The sequence below is a fragment of the Zonotrichia albicollis genome, chromosome 10 (genome assembly GCF_047830755.1).
Source record: "Zonotrichia albicollis isolate bZonAlb1 chromosome 10, bZonAlb1.hap1, whole genome shotgun sequence".
Lineage (NCBI taxonomy): Eukaryota > Metazoa > Chordata > Aves > Passeriformes > Passerellidae > Zonotrichia > Zonotrichia albicollis.
In genome coordinates this window covers 25,145,716-25,165,294 of record NC_133828.1, presented here as the reverse complement: position 1 = coordinate 25,165,294, position 19,579 = coordinate 25,145,716, and the positions used below count along the sequence as shown (strand labels likewise).

Below are 19,579 nucleotides of genomic sequence, written 5' to 3'. Positions count from 1 at the left end.
TTGGGTGGATCAGAAGTGCTTGGATTTAGAACTTAGCATTACCATGTTCATTCCTTCTTATACCTGCTGTAGAGAAACAAACATTCAGCTTATTCAGTGTGCCAGTTATCACCACTATGATTATATACAATAGTGAACACATGCAAACAGAACACAAAAATTACCTGTTCTAGAATTCTAGCCCTGATCCTTACAAAAACTCCCTAGCCAAGCCTTTTTTCATTCAATGGAGGGAGAATCATTGTAATCAAATATTATTAGCCTGGTAAACCCCATCTTTTGTTCAGGTATTAAAATAACAGGTAATATTCCAGCCTAGTATAAACTCAGAGAGAAGAGTTTATTAAATCATTATTTTTTTAAAGACTGAAAAAATAAAAGAAAAAGGGGGTGGGGGGGGGGTTGGTCACTATTAAACACATACTTAATGAAAAATACATGCCTTATTTTTCTGTGGACGTATCACAGAATTTAGTCTGAGATGGAGTCCATTTACAAAAATAAAATTAAAGCTGATTTTAAGCAACTCTTCAAGGCACTAAAGTCCAAAGCATACCAACAGTCATAAGACATTTATTACTCAAATGCAGCTGAAAGGACATTACCCCAACAAACCATGTTTTGGAAGATGTACAGACACACCTTCCTTAGCCAGTCCTGGATAACCAGGCATTGGTAGAGCCATGACATCAGGTTTCTCAATCCTGCTGCCCAAGGAATGTTTTTCCATCTCAGCTATTATGCCAGTGATGGAAATTAGAGTGGCAGCAGCATCCTTGAACTGAAGAGTGCATTTCTGAAAGCCACAATTTCTGGAGGACCTTCTCTTCAGCCCCAGTGTGGCAGCCTTTTGCAGCACCTGAAGGGAGCAACAGCCAGACACCGCCCATCTGTCCTTGTCACACCTGGCCAGAGGTGGGAGCAGCGCCTGAGCAAGGATCTTACAAGCACTAAGCCAAGTTTGCAGTGCAGCAGTACTGGCTCAGGGGGAAATCTCAGAGCTTTAACCAGAATACACTATTCCAAATACATAGCTGGATGCTCCACTGTGAATATGAACTTAGAGCTATTTAACACTTCATAAACATGCGATTTTATATCCTAATTGATTTCCTCTATTTTTATCAAGCTACCTTCTAAGCCCAAAAGCAAAGATAATGGAGAATCAGCATTATTTTCTCCAAGGAAGGGCAAAAGACAACAAAATATATTCTTACACATTTGGTGTGCATATTTTTGGGAGTTATACAGCTTAAGTTCTGCAAGGCAATTTTCTGAACTTTCACTGACAAACAAATCTGATCTGAAAAATCTTACATCAGCAGGGTTGGTTTGCAGATGTTATTTTTGCCATTTATTTATCAAAAATAACTAGAAAATGTTTTTAAAACATCATTCCAGACTGTACAAATAGGAATGTGACATGGGCTGTCTGTTTTACTTATACTGTTTTACTGCTTCGTATTCTGAGCAAACAGAGAGGCTATTTTCCCCAGGGGTTCAGGAGGGCATACTATTTCATTTCTTCAGAAAATTGTTTCTCTGGATTTCAATCTTTTTAGCTAGATATGACAAAATATAATATCAAGAACACTTATGCTTTTTATCAGCTCTATTTTCAAAGCATAAATAATAGATCAGTATATATTTAAGTCAGGTGACCAAGTCTTATTTCTGAAATCAAATAAGCATTTTGCAATTTTTAAATGATGCTGTACATTTTCACTACAGCATCATTATGCCTTTAAAATGCTTTCAAAAGACTAATTTATAAGCATGAAGTGAATTTGAAGATATTTCACTAGTGTTAATAATACCTCGATCAGGTAGCATTCAATTTTCTGAATTTCTGGGTTAATGAGGCAAATAAATCAAAATTAAATTGGCCTAGGGAACAAAAAAATCAAACAAAATTGCATCTATTATGTTATACATTCTGAGAATCCTTCAGCACGGTTCACAATGGCAAACAATATTCCAGCTCTCAGAATCATTACACTTACTCAGAATCAGAGATCAATCTCACAATCTGAGATTTAAAATCAAATAGATCAGACTTCATGACTAGACAAACATAATGCCTTATTATGATGTATCAGGAGTATTCACAAGATGTTGTGCACAGTCTTAGCCAAGTATTTTCCATTAAGTGTCCATAATTTCAGCTGCCTACCATTTCTTCAATAATTCAACCAATTCCTTCCAGGAGGATTTTATCATTGCAACCTGCTAGGTCTTTTCTTTTAAGATAAGCCTTAAAAAGAAAATACATTCTGCAACCAGGCTATCATTCACCATTTTTTAAAAAGCTCCAAAATCACATAGATCTAGGCAAATAGCTGAAACAAACAAAAATCCTAGCATTTCTGAAAAGTAAATACTTCTAGTCATACTGCTATAGTATGAATCATGGAAAAAATATTACCTTCACCTCCTTCTCTAAAATATGAAAGGAAATATTTTATAGATACTATCAAAAAGATGCTACTGTTGGGGAATATCAGTGTTGTCACTCTTTTTTAAAAAGTGGTTAATAATATACAATATAGAAAACTAAAGAAGCCAGAGTTGTTACCAGAAATAATAAACTCAGAATGAGCAAATAACAATCAACAAATAATAACATGCAATTATTAGTAGTTGCCATTGTTATCCCTTTATTACTTGTAGTCAAGTAACAAATTCACTTCTCTACCAAGAGTCACCTACCTGTACAAGGGCAGCCTTTCAGCCTAAGGAACTTTCTACAAACATGGAGCCCCAGCTGCCAAACAAACTTCCCCACTGAGCTGTCATCACCTGCTAAGGCGGCAGCATAGACCTAAGACTTCCACATATACAGTATTTACATTTTTTAATGGAAAACACTGCAGCAAAGTGGACTGGGTAGTTTTTTCCCAAAGTAAGTTACTACTGGCTGTAAGCATTTAAAATTTAATGGCAGTAACAAAACAACTCTATTTTTTTGCATATTTTAAAGGAATTAAGGGCCCAAGTGCCCTTAAGTGGCACAGGGTAAAAGCAACAAGAAACAAAGCAAAACCACGGTTGCACATTGTCCCCAGGTAGCACCTTCCTTGTGGCTTTGCAAAACAATTTGTATGGTCAAGACCCTGCTTAGGAGCAAGTTCTATGGTCATCTAATAAATTTGTTTTGATTTTACTCCCTGGGGACAAACAACAGCACAATAGCTACTTGCTACAAAATAGTGAGCAAAAAAAGACACCCTTCCTTCCATTGCATTAGAAAAGCTTTCAGTTTTATCAATCTATAACAAGTGCACACGTACAGCAAGTGAGCAGCCTCCACAGGCAGGAATTAAAAGACAAAGCCAGCCTAGCAAAAGCACCCTCAGCGCTTGGTAGGTTTGGAAAAGAGTGGCTCCTTTCAGTCCCTATTCCACATCAGCCTGCCTCCTGTGCCCCAGAATGACCAAATGGTTTTGGGGACTAGGGCTGTACATTTTTAACAGTTTAAAGAATGCCATTCCAAAAGGTGTTGATTTCACCTCAATAGAGAACAAAATAAGGACTTCCCCAGCTCCTGAATTAAAGTTCAGTGCCTAACTTTGGCATGCCAACACCCCTCAGTGCTTGGTTGCTGAGGAGACACGTACAAGAACATGAAGTCCTACTTCAAATTATCCCTTTGAGTTTAGGTTGTGACAGACAACAGTGACAGAGTCACCATCCAATGGTTATTCAATTGCTTGCCCAGAATGACACAGTAATTTTATTCTGATTCTTAGCTCACAGAACAGAAGCCACAACCGCTATCAGTCCTCTCAAGGCCTTATGCTCTTTGGCAAGGAGTACTGATTTGTGTTTTTATAGCACTACCAGGTAGTGCTTGTGCACAATAATTATCCAAATAATTCATAACAACAAGTGAGAAAGAACATCTGGAAACAAACCAAATGCATCCTGATCTGCTCAGAAAAAAGATGAAACATTGCTGGGGCACCTAAAAACAGCCTCTTAAATCAGTATGTGATGCACGTCTGAGATGCTCTGATGTTCTGAAAGGCACCTAAAAGCATGTAAACTTGCATTATTACCATGCACATAACCAACTCATGAGTATTATCATGGGAGCAACATGAACACAGTGACATGTCAACTGCCTGCAGGATCAGGCTTTGGCCATAAATTAGAATATGAAATTTAGATTACATTAGAACACAACAAAAATGTTTAAAGAAACTCTTTCAGAAAATAAAAGTATTTTAAAAGCCAATGGCAGCAGGCTTCTTTCTACCACTAAAACAATGATAATTTAAAAGCCAAGATTAATTTGAAAACATTTACCTGTAAATCAGAAAGTCCCCAGAAATTAATTTCTGCACTTATGCTATTTGCAAAAAATATTTAACTTAAAGGCATTCCTTTTTTCCTGAAATAATTGCATGCAAGATGAGAACTAAAACACAATCTGAAGTGTAGCAAAGGTAATTGCTGCACTTACTGCTCATGTCATGTTGATGTATTACTACGTATCAAAGGTCACAGTTCTGTACTCATACATTATCAAATTTGAAAGAGCAATATTCGAATCTGACCAACCTTTAAACTGCCCGGAATCTGTGTGAAAATGGATGCAGGCTAACTTGGATTTTAAAAAAAAAATGAACCCATGTTTTGGAAGGGGTCAATCAAGCCAGACTGACAGGGTTACGCGTCACTTCTGTGCCTCTAATACCCTCTAAGATTATCAATGAGGTGCAGTACACTGATCACAAGCTAAAGCAGCTGTGCTAATGAAAATGAAACAGTCTGAAAAAACTAGGTAATACAGGCCTGTGACACAGGGCAGTACCTTGTGGACAATAATGGAGGAATAAGGACATAAATCACCATTTAGATACAATAAAAGCTGCAATACCCACCCTGAAATGTCTATGGAATCGTGGGCCAAAGTCAGCACCTTCACAACTCCACAATTCTCTCTGAAGCTGCCACATATTTTCAATCCTGAGTCAAGGCAGGTTTTCCTGCCTCTACCTCAGCACACACAAAATTTTGCAGTCCTGTGCCAGGCTGACCTTTGAGGGTGGAGAGCTGGCTGCTCATGCCATGAGCCAGGAGTTCTCACAATTGGCTGTAGCACAGACAAATGGGTCCTATCAGAAACTACTCAACCTTGAACAACTTTCTTCTCCTACATATGCCAGTCCAACCGGGGGGCAGGGGCTGCATTAACGAGGCAGGGGCTCCCTCATCCTTGTTTGGGAACATATGGGGTTCTCAAAAACACCCAGATAACTACAAAACTCAAGTTGATTAAGTACAGCCAGCACAGAAGGAACTATTAAACAGAATTATCACCTCAAATCATCAATTAAGCTCAGGCAAATAAATAGCTTTTTCATGATCAGTTTTTTCCTCAACAACTTACATACACAGCAAAGACAGCATATATTCAAATAACAAACTATGCAATTTCATTTCATATGCTTTAAAATTTGCTTCATTTGGTAAAATAGTAAATTTCAAAAGGGGGGCACAAGTTCAAATATTTTCTCAATTACAAGCAGAAAAGCTAAGACAGACATTTCAGGAAGTCTATTAGAGCCTAAGAATTCACATTAATTAATGTTTTTGCCATTGATTTTAATGAAATTTCAACTGCAGGTGATGTATAGTCAAGGCTACATCTAGGATTAGAACGATTAAAGATAATATTTCTGATTAAAGATAATATTTATAGTACATAAACAAACATACCCTTTACTAATGCAACAATACTATTACAACAATAGCATCTATAAATATACAGGTACTCCTGCTTAAATAAAAGCTCACTTTACAAAAATGCAAGTACAAACATTCCTAAAGAAATAACTTTCACATTTCCTTTAAAACATAATTCAAAACAGTTTTCTTAAAAAGGAATTTTCTTGGTGGTTTTGTAAAATGTTTTTGAGTGCTGAACAAGTCAAAAATTAAGTTTCATCAACTGAGCAGAACTCCTTGAAGTGATGCAAGGAATTAGAGGGCACTTGAGAAGAGCTGGAAGGTCTTTGTTGCTTGAGTTTTCTACAAATCCAGCTTCTCCATTTTCATTGCGGCAGCAAAATGGAGAGAGAAAGAGAGAAAGAATTATTATTTCAATATAAGTTTACAAATTTAGAGATGACTTTGAATTTACAAATTGAACACCCAAAATAGTCAGCTCTCCAGTATCTGCACTCCTTATTTTCTCCTATATCTGATTATCTTGGGATTTTGCTGCGTGTATTCTTCTCTGGCGGTTGCAATCTCCCTTTTGCAAATTATTTTTGTCACACAACAGAAGGAGAACACATGATTTCACAGTGGTTCACAGTGGCAAAGGCTTATGAAGTCTTTCAGGTGCTCCTGAGAAACATTAGTAATTGTTCACTGAAAATCCTAGCAGTACAGTGCTAGGTACCTACAGTGGCAGTCCTGAAATAGGTTTATTCCCACAGTGACTGCTGTGAGAAATAACCAGTATTACAAGACTTGGTCACGACATCCCCTTCTACCCAAAAATTTAAGTCATGATCAAATTGATTTTATGCAACCTTGAAAGTTATATTATGATACAGTGCTTTAGATTTTTTACTGTTGCAAAGTTAAATAATCTACTGACAATCTTCCAAGTGTTTGCTTTAATCTCAAAACCCCATGGTTTGGGAACGAATTATTGTATAATCAATACATTTCATTTTAAAGCTCTTCTCACTATCCTGCCTATCATATACCTCTCTAGGTCTTATTCTTCATAGAATCACAGGATCGTTATTCTTTCAGAGAAAAGATTGAATGTGACCTGACAAGACCCCAGAGAGGCCCACAAATCAAAAGCAATGGTGAAGACAAATTCCTTGAGACTTGCAATCTTAAGGGACAACTCCATTTCTTATTTTTTTAAATGCTGGGGGGTAGCAGTTGCCATTGTTAAACACCATTGGAGCTCATCCTATTTAGATAATGTTGTGTAAACAAACCTCTAGTAAAAACCCAAGGCTAGAATTCCCACTTACTCAGGATGCCATTCTTCTCGTACAAAGGTCAACAATCCAAAGCAGGAAGTGCACTGAATTTCAGACTACCAGACAGGCTCAACTAGGACATATTTCTGATGGAAGTTTACAGTCTCTCCTCTGACAGAAACATTGGTGCATGACTATACACCAGGATCTGGAGCCAGTCAACCCCACCAGCTGTAATTCCTTGCCTTCAACACCTTCCACAAACCTGAGACATATGAATTCCACCTAAAGACCACACCATGGAAGAGAGGAGCGCTGCCAAAGACCAGTAATCATTTCACATACGTTTTCCTGTCAGTGAATCAGAACTTTCTGACAACCACCAAAAATCTCCATTGCCCATACACTGCCATCAAATACATTCTTAAGCAATTATAAGAAATCACATGCCATCAATCAAACACAATCCACCAGTCATGGAGCAATCTTTTATTGCCCTCTCATTTTAAATCTAATCCCTCCTGCAAGGCTATTTGCCCAAATTATTAGGAACTTTCAAACTTTCAGTCTTTATTCCTGGAAAACTTACTCTGCTCCTAATGTCTCTGCACTTGATGTATCTACAGCCTTTTTTTTAGATTAGCCTGTATTAAGGATATGTGTTCTGCACAGTCTCCTTCAGAGGCTCACTACACCAGAATTCTGGACAGGGCTGCATTTTACCAATTCTAGAAGGGAACTGAAACATGAGATGCTGACATCTGAGGCATTAACTTTCAACCACATGACTGGACAGGAAAGAACCTCTTAAGAGAAATTAAGGGAAAAAAAAAAACAAACTAAACTAAAAACAGTCTGTAAGACATGGAAGGAAATGAAGGCCTAAAGATTTTGCTTGAGAACACTCAGCGAACTGGTCAAATTATTATTTGCCAAAGAAACAAAATGAATCTTCAAGGATATTGTTCTAGTGCAACATTCACAGACAGGACATCCCTTATCCCACAGTTTTCCTCATTGTAGAATACCTAACAAAACCTCATTCCAGTAGCAGAATAAATATGGAGAAGTAACTAATTTACTAAGAAGAAGTATGCTTATTTAAAATTTTCTTTACATCCAGTACTTCTGTACTGAATGTGTTTAGACTTAAAGAGTCTTTAATTTTTGTAAAGTTTTTAGTAGCAGACTTAGCTACTGAATAATGAAAGCTTCCCCAAGCCTTCTCACTCCTCCAGCATCATAAAACCACAAGTTTACAAATATTGCTATGATCAGAACCATATACCAACAAAGAAGTGTTTCTCCCTAGCCTTTGAAGGTTAAAAAAATTCCTAAGTCTCTCATAATAGCTAGACAGCTTTTTTCTACCAAGTTATTGTCATATGTTTATTCTGGAATTAACTCTCAAAAGCAAACAAAATTCTCTAATAAGATTCCTTGTCAATTCCATCCTTATTTCTGACATAGGAACATGATAGTAACCCGAGTTACGTATTGCCATGTGGTAACAGCCAAATCCTACCACATTTTCTGAAAAAAATCTCTTTAAACTCATCTTTCTTATCTCTTGATTAAGACTTGGTTCAAAAAAGAAAAAAAACACACCCTCCTCTACCCCAACTCCATTATTAAGTCCTTCCATTGGCTTCTACTCAAGCAACACATAGTGTTCAGCCTTCTTAACTTTAAGGCAACCATACCCACCCTTAGTTACTTGCTTTTGATAATCTCTATTCCATTCCTAAACCATCAACTTTTGCATTACCTTTATTTTCCATTCCTTGGGAGCGTCTCTTTCCTGCATGGAGGCTAAACAGATTTCTTGAGAAATCACCATACCAAGAATCCACCTAATGTTTTAATTCAAATGGTCCAAGAAAAATCAATTGTGTTCTCCTTTAGAAAAAGTATTAGAATTCAAAATACTATTGCCTTTTTTAACTCATTTCTAAAGTAAAATGTAAATCTGACTGCCTCATTTCAATTCATTTTGAAGTAGAACACTCATTTGTCTTTTGTGACGGTTTTTACACAGTCAAGATAACTCCTCCCCAGTTTATAAACTATAAGTGAATAAAGGACATTTCTACAGTTATTCACAATATTCCAGTCAATAAAAACACTACAGCAACAAGCTTGCTAAGTATTACTTCACTAGTCCACTCAATCTTGCTTTTCATCCTGGCCACAGAAGGAAAGAGGGCACCTATGACATTGTAGAAGCCTAGTCCTGTGAGAAATCTCAGTACTTCTGAAAAAATTGAGGTATGAGTACATGCCAAGAAGTCAGAAGACAACAAAATAAGGAACCACAGTAGTTCTTGAATTTATTTCCCTCTACTTTCTTCCATTTCCTCATTCTTAAGAGTCAAATACAACAATTGCTGTACTTTTTTTGACTACATACTCCTACTTCCAAGGTTTTTTTGGTGTTACAAAGACATGACTAAGTGTGGTTACTGCTGTTCATTTACAACTATTTTTGGATTCAATTCCTCTTGGACAGGTGCCTTTTACTATTGCCACAGTTACAGTACACAGAAGCCAAGAAGCAACTGCTGCAGAAACAGAATCCTCTTCCCATATTGGTATCAGGACTGGGCACCCACACTTGGCAGGAGTAACATGTGAATGCTTACTGTAAAATGAGAACAGCTCAGTCCATAATGGTCATATGTATCATCATGAGCCTGAATTCACCCACTGATTAACCCTGTGCCCTCATTTACTAGAGGGCTTTAAATCCCTGAAAAATTAGAAAGTTAAAAATAGATTTTTTTTCTCTACCAAAATTCTAGGACATCCTTTACATAATCTTCAAGCCTTCTGAAGCAGTTAATGGAAATGACTGCTCATACACTTTTTTTTAAGTATGAAAGTATTTTGGGACAATTCTATCATGCACTTAGAACTAAATCTTCCTGTGCTCAAATGTTGTAGGTATTTTTAGGTCACAAAGCAGGTTTTTCACATTCTAAACAGTATTTGTTTTCACATCAGGTTGACTGTCTCTACTTGATATATTTGATATATTCAGTCATATATTAAACAAAAAGTGGAAAGTTTCTCATGTGACATTTAAGAATCTTGGGAGAAATAATTCCCCACCCCAACCTCTCCAAATACTAGGGCTCCTTTTTCACAAAAAAGTTCACACTCCCAAAATCCTAAAAACATCAGTTTCTTTGGCCAAAGCAGGACATGTTTTAGCCTAGAACATGTATATTTTCACATTTTTAATATGTAGGTCCAATATCAAGTTTTCTCAGTCAATTCTATAGATATTTACATGCATTACAGCTCAGCCACTGCTTGTCATGGAAAGGACCTGAAACTACTCTACAAAAGACCAGACACTTCAGATGCACATTTTTAAAAGGAAGTAATATCTGTGCCTAGAGCAACCTTAAGTTCTGAACTGACAGTAATTCATGCCTTCATCTCCCATATGATGGAACAGGATATCAAATTTTACTTCTTTTTAGCACTCATAATGTAAGCATACCCAACAATTTACTGTGCTGAATTACTCACAAGGTCTGTGATTTGTTTTCTCTCCAAAGAAATAAGCCTTTAAGCAGATAAATCAGTGAGGCACAAAACACAGTGTAGAGATTAGCAACTTACAAAAAAATAAGTAAGCTTTGCCACCTTTCAGGCAAAATTGTTTCCATTTAAAATAAATTCTGTAATCTAAAATGTATTCTCTCACAGTATTAAAAAATTAATTCCCCTATCACTTTGTGCCCCGTACTTTTCTCATACTGCAAGACATGTCCTGAAAAGGCACCGTTTTCTTTGTATTCCCAACTAAGACAGTCACACATAAAATACCTATTTGCTAATTGTTCATGTAAATAGAGACAAACACCTATGAGTACTCCTTTAATTCTGTCTATTAAGATTGCTAAATAAAATATTAACTGCAATTAATACAGTGAAACAGAAAAAAATTCCTTCTTAATCTAAACAGAGACCACACTTGTTTCTGACTGATGTGAGGCTGAGCTTCTAAACTATCCCCAAAGAATCAGAAAATAAAGCATGCAGTTGAGAAAGAAAATTATTACATGAACAACAGCAATTAATTATGTCTTGTATAAAGACATGGATACTAAGGTCACATTGAGAAACATGCTTTTCTTGTAGAGGACTCTCAAACTACTAAGATTGAGGGGTTTTATTATCTTTACAGTGTAAAAACCATTTCTCTTTGGAACCAACACAGTAAAAATGGTTTTGAAATTTGCCTCTCCCTGTAGTGAGGTACACAACACTACAAAATAAAACTTTTATCCAAAATATTACTAAATCAACCAAGTCACATATGTTCACCATTTATTTCTAAAAAAATCTGATTGACTTAGGTACCTCTCAGACACCAGAAAACTTCCAATCCAGGATCCCAGCTGTTACATTTAACAGGAAATGTGTAACAAATGTCCTTATCTTAAAAAGCAATGCAATTTAAAAAATTACATTTTCAGTAATCCAGCAGCAAATATTCATTGCAACTGTAATATTAAATAGTATCAACTAGCCCTAGGTACAGTTAGAAAAGCCTTTTGGCAAATGCACATGCACTTCCCCTTTTCATCAGGGATCCATTTCTATCCTGTCAAAGCCACCTCAGCTACAAATAGACATGCTCCTTTTAAGGTGGCACATTCCTTCTGAACTTGCACAAAGTAACTGTAGATTAGCTGCATACAGCAGAACATGAATTCTCTTCAGTTTTAGGAATCACAAAGCAAGTATTGCTTGCTAGATGTCTTTATTTTCCTTTAACAAAATACACAAAGGCACAAAATTCACTTATATCTTGTCATTATAGTACAGGTATAAATAGTGCTTTGTATTCAAGTACAATCAAGTGCAGAGACTTCTTATATTTCATGTAAACACAAAACAGTCTTGCATGTAGGTGCCTCTGGTTCATCTGCAACGCAAACACCAAAGGAGATGCCATTTATCCAAGTGCCATTTAACTGAATTCTGTCAGAAGTTAGACAATGAATAATATTAACAGCACTGCATTGACACTTCCATATGCTTAAGTCAAACGTTGGATGACACTGTAGCTTGTAAACATCTGTGTATTAAACGTGTACTCAATCCATTTGAACAGGGCAGCATAAAAAGCATCTTTAGTTCACTAGACCAAACCTACTAGGTCAATTGCCATCAGTAATTGTTCTTAATGTGTGACAGCTAGAGAGATGTCAAATTGTAAGTCACCCTTAGCAAAGCTTGTACTTTGAAGTTTTTAAATATGCAAACTGAACAAGGGCTACAACTGTTAGACTTCAACCAACTACACATTCTATGTGTTAACTTAAAGAGACATGCTGAATTTACAATACCCACTCTACACATAGCTTTGACACACTGTGGCAGTTGAGGCAGTTTAAGCCCAAGCAAGATTTTTAAGTTGTACCATTAAAAAAAGCTCACCTGAATAGTAACAACAGGCATGAACAAAGCTAAAAACTAGCTACAGAAGGCACTTGAAGTATTTTATTCTGCTTTTATTAAAGATTCTTCACTTTGTTCAGCTGAAGTAGACTCTGAAATAGCCTCTTCAGTTGTTGAAATGTTTTCTGCTTCTTCTTTTTCGACTTCTTCAGCTAGCTTATCATTTAGATGCTCAGAACTTGGTGCTTTATCATCTGTGTCATTTGTCTCAGCGAGCCGGACTCCATCATCTTCAGATTCTGTGAAAAGAAAAATTACAAAATAGCCATTTGCAGAAATTAAGAGGCAACTAATATTATTAAAAACAAATTAAACATTCTGCAATTGCATACAGGTTTTGACTAGTAACTGCATGACATTCTCAAGCCATAAAAGCTTTGGTTTTTCTAAGATGGTCACATGTAAAACAATTAAAATTTAAGGGAAAAAATACTATGGAAAAGAGCTTAGCTGTCACTAAGGTATTACTTGCATATGTTCATCCTCAACAGAAGCCTTCTAAACTTGTTTACTAAAGTGAGATGTTAAAAAAACTATGGCAATTCAGTTTCTTTGTCTTTGCTAATGTATTTCACCAGCTGTTGAACTTTTTTTTGTAACAGTTCAATCTGTACACAAACTAAAACATTCTTCTTGATTGAAATTACTTTAAACATAAGGAGTCTGATAATCGGGGAAAAAAACCAAATATATCAAACCAGCAAATGAAAATTATTGCATATTCTGTCTTCCCTGGGGTAGCGTAGGATGGTTGCACAGGAGTGAGTATACTTACTCTTCATCTAGGGTGGGAATTTCTTTGATAACAAGCATATTTTTAAAATCAAAAACATTTATTCTAAGTACTGCCTCTAAAGAAGTAGATTCTAGCTTCCCAGCAAGACTTCAGTAGCATAAGAAAAGTAAGAGTCATATTTTGAAATAAGCATAAGCACTGAAAAACTGAATGTAGGGTTGCACTAAATGACACAAAGGTACTGCAGAATGGTATTGCTGATGGCAGTTGATTTATTGACCAGTATTACTCAGTACTATGCAGTACTAATACATACTGTGAAGGGGAACAGTGTGCAAAATTGAAAGTTACAGCTCAAAAATGTTAGCCTTATCAAATGTTTCTAATTCCATAGAGTGGTTTGGGTTAGAAGCAGCCTTAAAGATCAATCTGATTCCAACCTTCCCCTAGACCAAGTTGCTCAAAGCCCCATCCTTCCAGGGATGGGGCAGCCGCAGCTTCTCTGGACAGCCTGTTACAGTGTCTCATCCCTCTTCACAGTGAAAAATTCCTTCCCAATACCTCATCTAAACCTACTCTTTCAGTTCCTATCTCTTCTGCCTTGTCCTATCACTACATGCCCTTGGATCATGTCCCTCTCCAGCTTTCTTGAGCCCCTCTAGATCCTGGAAGGCACTCTATGGTCTCCCCAAAGCCTTCTCTTCTCCAGGCTGCACAGCTCCAACCCTCTCAGCCTGTCATCACAGGACAGGTGCTCCAGCCCTCTGGCCCTGTTTGTGGCCCTCTTCCAGACTTGCTCCAAAAGGAGAATGTCCTTCTTATGCCAGGGGCCTGTTGTGGTTTAACCCAGCCTGCAGCTGGGTTGCAGACCAGACACTTGCTTACTCCCCCACCCACCCTCCTGCCACCCTGGTGGGATGGGAAGGAGAATAACAGTAAAAGTTAAACCCCTAGGTTAAAATCAGAATAGCCTAATAATGAAGAAAAAGGGGAAAAAATTAAACATATGTGATGCCAAATACAATGGCAGGACATGGTTGACTCTCTGGGCTACAATCACACATTGCCAGGTTATGCTGAGATTCTTGCCAACCAACATCCTCACATCCTTCTCCTCAGGGCTGCTCTCAATTCATTCTCTGCTCAGCCTGTACTTGAGCTTGGGATTGCCTTGATCCAGATGCAGGAGCTTAGACATGGCCTTGTTGAACTTCATGAGGTTCACAGTCCCACCTCTCCAGCCTCTCAAGATCCTTTTGGATGGAATCCCTGCCCTGCACCACACAGCTCAGCATCATCAGCAAACCTGCTGAATTGTGCCCAAGCCCACTGTCCATGTTCCTGACAAAGACATCAAGCAGCACTGGTCCCAATATCAACCTCTCAGAAAACAAGTGTCAGTCAAATATCACATGTTCATGTTGATCAGAACATGTAGGGTAGAAGTGTGAAAGTAAATCAGACTGCCTCAGGCTGATACAGAATTCAAGCAGAGCTGAAAGTTTTAGAAGCTCTGGCTTCTTGGCCCATGACTGAGTAGAAGAGCTGTTGCACACCCCTGTCCAGCAGACCTTGTACAAAAGTCATCTGTCACCAAGAACTGAAGACCTCTTTCCACACAAACCTCTGCCTAGCTAGTTCCAGGCTTCATTTCAGACTGCTCAGAGCAGCCCAGCTTCTCCATCGTTTTCTCAGACTGGATCTTTCATTTTAGCAAGTCTGTAGCTGACTCACCTCCTGATTCTTTCCCTGCTGTCTCAACCACAAGCTGCTCAACACCTGCCCTGGCTTCTTGTTAAAAATTTTTCAACCCTCCTATTTCTGCCCAAGCAAATTAATGTTCCCAGTTATTTTCCAAGCCATCCCACTCTCTTCTGCTCCTTAATTTCCATCTTGATCCCATCTCTGTCTGTACTCAATCTTTATCTTCCAACTGTCAGTTTTCTTTCTGTCTCATCTCTGCATTTTTTCTTCTGCCTCGAATTCTATGAATAAGTTTGTGCATTTTCCTGCTCCAATCCCTCCACACTTGAGTTACATTCCTTTATTGCTGGTCTTCAGGCTTGAGTCAAAAAAGTAAAGAGATTGTTTGCTCAGTCTGATCAGAAGGATGCTAAGCATTTATAACATTTTTGATGTAAAACCCAGGGACAATCACAGCCATCAGCAGAAGCTTCTAATGGAAAGGAGAAAACCTGAAGAAATGCATATTCTAACTATAATCAAAAGAACAGGACAGTGGTCACATTTTTATATTCCACTAAAAGGTATGGAGACACTGCTTATTTAAACAAAAATTGTCAGGTATTGTATGAGTTTTCCTTTCAGTATGGTCTTGGGCAAACTAACTGAAACTCTTGAAACTCTACAGAATTTATAGTAATACAAATTTGCATGAAAAATTTTGGTCTTATAATGCAGTCTGGGAAAGTTACAAGAAACTAAAGAGCAGGTCCCTTAAACGAGTAGCCAGGGCATTCACAGTAAGTGATGCTAACTCCAACCACAAACATGATCAGTCTCATTAAAAATATATAGTGATTCCATTTTAAATACACCAATTACTGGAAAGCTTGCCTAAAGTCAACCTGATTTAAATAGTGCATGAATAAAATCTTTGTAAGAGCAGCAGCCAACAAGTGAAAGTTCTGACAACAAACTTTAAAAGATGACAAAAGACAATTTAAGTGTTCTTGATGAGGAATACTTAATCCATCATTTAACCACAGAATGTAGCTTCACCCACATGATCTTAAGAGCAAAAACAGCCCTACACTTGCTGCACATTTAAGAGCTGCAACAATGCAACCTTAAAAAACCCACTCCTGGCTACAGCAGCTTTTCCCCTCAACACTCAAGCTTAGTGATTAGTACTTAGAACGTATATGCACTTCACACTGTAACAAGTCAGCCATTCTTGCTCCTGTTGCAGAGAGTATTTCAATGAGTAACCAGTGAAATCATAATACTGCATCACTATTAAATTAACTAGAAAATGCCTATTCAGTGGGAATTCATAAAAATAGTGTAATACCTCTAAAATAAAGCTGCTTGTGCTTTCAAGTAGCTTTGGGACAAGTATTCTTCACTACTACAGCTCTCCTTTAAGATAGATTTCTACATAGTGCCACCTGTCTGAGCACTTTTAAAGAACACGTGTCTCACAGTAATCTGTTAGCGGCTTTGGTGTCACAGAAAGCTCTTGTGAAGCCTTTGAAACAAGTCAGAGAATATGTCCTACCAAAAAGGCAACTCAGAAGGCATTTTGTTGTTCAGCAAAACTGAACTGTGGTTGACTGGAAACATAATACATTTTTAAATCAAAAGAATTTGTTTACAAGTTATTAAAGTCAAGGTGAGCTGATTTAAATCTACTTGAGAAATCGAGTTCTAGACATATTAGTCCTTTGTCTTCCATCAGTTTCATTGCTAGAAAAGCTTTCTGCAACACTTGCCCAAAGCCAAGCTCCATTTATGGTAGAACTCACAATGAGCACACACTTGAAATGTCATTATTTCTGGCAGAGATCATTATTGTGACCCCTTCCGTTGAACAAGCCAGGTTTCTGCACCTGCCTTTATAATGGAAACCCTTTCAAACATACTAGCAGTTGCTGTATTCCAAGAATCCTTACAAGTGACAGTATTAAGTAATCATAAAAATATTTGAGCTAGATGACCAAGGAATCCCATACAAATCTAGAGACATCACATAAAGTAGTCCACAAAGTGTTTCACCGCTGTGGTGAAGTCTGAAGTTAAAATCTTCATCTAATGAAGACCTCTAAATATCAACATCAGACATTCAACACAAAAGACTGATGCAGTTAATTTTTTTTCAAAATACTGTGAAAATAAATTTGTTTCAAAATACTGTGAAATGCTAAACCTGAATCAAGAAGAGCATAACAGTACTAAATAAAGGCAAGACAAAATTAATCCAAAGGCTAAAGTGCTTCCTGTTGGCTCTTTCAATATGATCCAAACATTGATACATTTAAGATACCTACATGAGAGAACCAACTAGCCTTTGATGGGAAGAGGAGGGGATCAAAATCAAGCCATTTATGGGAAAGGTAAGAAAAGAGCTGAAGTTTATTGCTTCACTCTGGTACTTAAATTTCCTAAATTAATCTGCTGAATAAGGAAGCATGATGCTTGTGCCAGTAATCTGCACCAGACTGACAGCTGATGACTCCATTTTCCAGAGGTTTAAAACAAAATTTCAAGTTCAGTGCCAATGGCACTCTCCATAAGCATTCTTCAGATCCCTTAACCACAGGAGTAGCATGTAACATGCCTGTCACTACATGAGCACACAACTGGAAAAAAGATTCAGCTTCATGCTCTACCCATTAGCTAAAGTAGCTGACTGATAATAAATATTTATAGCATTTCTTTATCACATTATTTTGCCATTTCCTTGAGCTACACAGCTATGGTATAAATGAATTACAGGTAAGAGTTGTACTCCCCTGTGTTGCCAGCATTGTGGTGAAGTTGGTTTCCTGATGTTAATATTTGTCTACATCTGTAAGTGAAGATATATTCTCTATTCTTGCTATGACAGCAGCTATTTTACTGTGGTGAACAAAAACCTTCCCCAGAGCTGTACCTTAATGACAGCTTCATACCTTAAAACTTACAATCAAGGAATGTGTTCATTTATTAATAAACCCCAACTGCATCTAAGCAGTTATGTTTCACATTACAGTTCCAGTGGAAAAGTGATTTAGTGAAAATATTTTCTCATTGAGAAGAGATTCCTTTGCGACAAGTCACAGGCAGGCACTGGCCTCCTCTAAATCAACACAACATTTCTCAGAGCTATGTAAAGTACTAAGATATACTCTATTTCTGGCTGCTTAGTAATTATCAAAACAGAATGGTTTGTATCATCTTGGAGAATAAACATTCAGAAAATATCTGCTATTTAACATTGAAAACCACAAGTCTGTATACCACTCACTTACTTACACTTGAGCAAAATCTTACCATCTACTTCCTATCAGAAAAAGACAACTGGACAATGAAGCTCACAGCAGTTTCTTTTCCTGCTGTTTTTAAATAAAGCAGCACATTAATACAAGACCACATCAGAAAAAAAACCAAGTCATTTTCATTGTTAAAGGTAAATTGGTTAAAATCATATTTAATGCAATAAATCCATCCTATTTTTCTGCTGAAATGTTTGATAAAATTCTGCTTCTCTAAAAAGCAACTTATCTCACAGTTTTCATTCCTACATCTGAACTGGTTAATTGCAATCTCACAGTAATGCTTCAGATTTTACATTCTTTACAACAACTGTAGACAGACTCAGCAGCTCAGACCTTTATAGGCATAGGTTCATAATAATTTCTTTCAATGATAATACCAGATTAATTAGCAAGCACATCTCCTTATCTCTCTCTAAAAACCTGCAGTAATGGATAATATTCAAAAACCCGTGAGGCACATGCCTCCAAGAATTGAACAGCCCTCTTCAAGGACCTCTCTACTTGAGTCAGACAGAAGAAAACAAGCACATTTAAAGATCCCAGAAACAAAGTATGCCTTTTTCTGTAAGAATCTTCTAAGTTCAAAAGTAGAAGCTACCCACAAGAAGCTACCCTCCCCTTGCTAAAAAAATAACACCAGAATTTAAGGGCAAATGAGATAATTTCATTGGCTCCGTTTCATCCATTTGATTTCAGGCTTACTTTCATGCCAGTAGCAGCACTTTTACTGAGGTAAGAGTGCACTATGGTACAGGAAAAGAAAGCAAGTTTTCACTACAATGCACCCTCATGAGGCCATACCCAGAGACTGCCACCTCTAAATATGACTTCCCTACTGGTTTTGTGTAGCCTTCCTATGTCAGAAAGTAACACCCAATGTTATTTTGTACTCTCTGCTCAAAATAATCCAGCAGAAGCACTCTATTACACTCTGACAGTTTCCCACAGTTGGGTGTTTCCAGTCTGAACCTCAGGGCTGCACACTGTCTGTTAGTTTTCCTCCAGGATCCCTGCTTAAGCTAACAAAGTCCCATCAAGCACTCAACAGCACAACTAACTGGAGATCCTCTGGTCTGAAATTATGATTTCTGGAGTCTTTTAAAACACTGCATCTTCCTGCTGGCTGTACACCAGATGCCTACTGTATCTGTAGACTATAAAACGTCTCAAAAGGAACTATGTTAAATTAAAATTGACAATTTGTCTTTGAACTACCTGAAATTAAACAAGGCAGTTTTACTAGATTTTCCTGCCCTGAGGAAAAGAGCAAAAGGAACAAAGGCAGAAATTCCAACACACCTCAATCAAATGACCTGCCAAACACAGTGAAAGTTAACTACTTTGGGACATACTCCCTCCTTAACGATTTCTGTAATTTACAGCCTTTTCTATCCGTTTGTCAGTAACAC

At 37.4% G+C, this 19,579-nt stretch overlaps 1 protein-coding gene across 4 annotated transcripts in view; it reads right to left on the bottom strand.

Annotated features, from left to right (window-relative positions):
• The window catches only part of LNPK (lunapark, ER junction formation factor), a 59,569-nt gene that overhangs the window by 5,483 nt on the left and 34,507 nt on the right, over positions 1-19,579 (bottom strand). For 2 of the 4 annotated variants that reach the window (XM_005484088.3, XM_005484089.3), the window contains exon 13: positions 11,715-12,673. In XM_005484088.3, the coding sequence (XP_005484145.2) occupies positions 12,477-12,673 (197 nt within the window). In that variant the 3' untranslated portion in view covers positions 11,715-12,476. Of the gene's footprint in view, positions 6,052-11,714; positions 12,674-19,579 lie in introns of those variants that run through there. The other 2 variants (XR_003379556.2, XR_270816.4) reach the window with 2 other exon arrangements.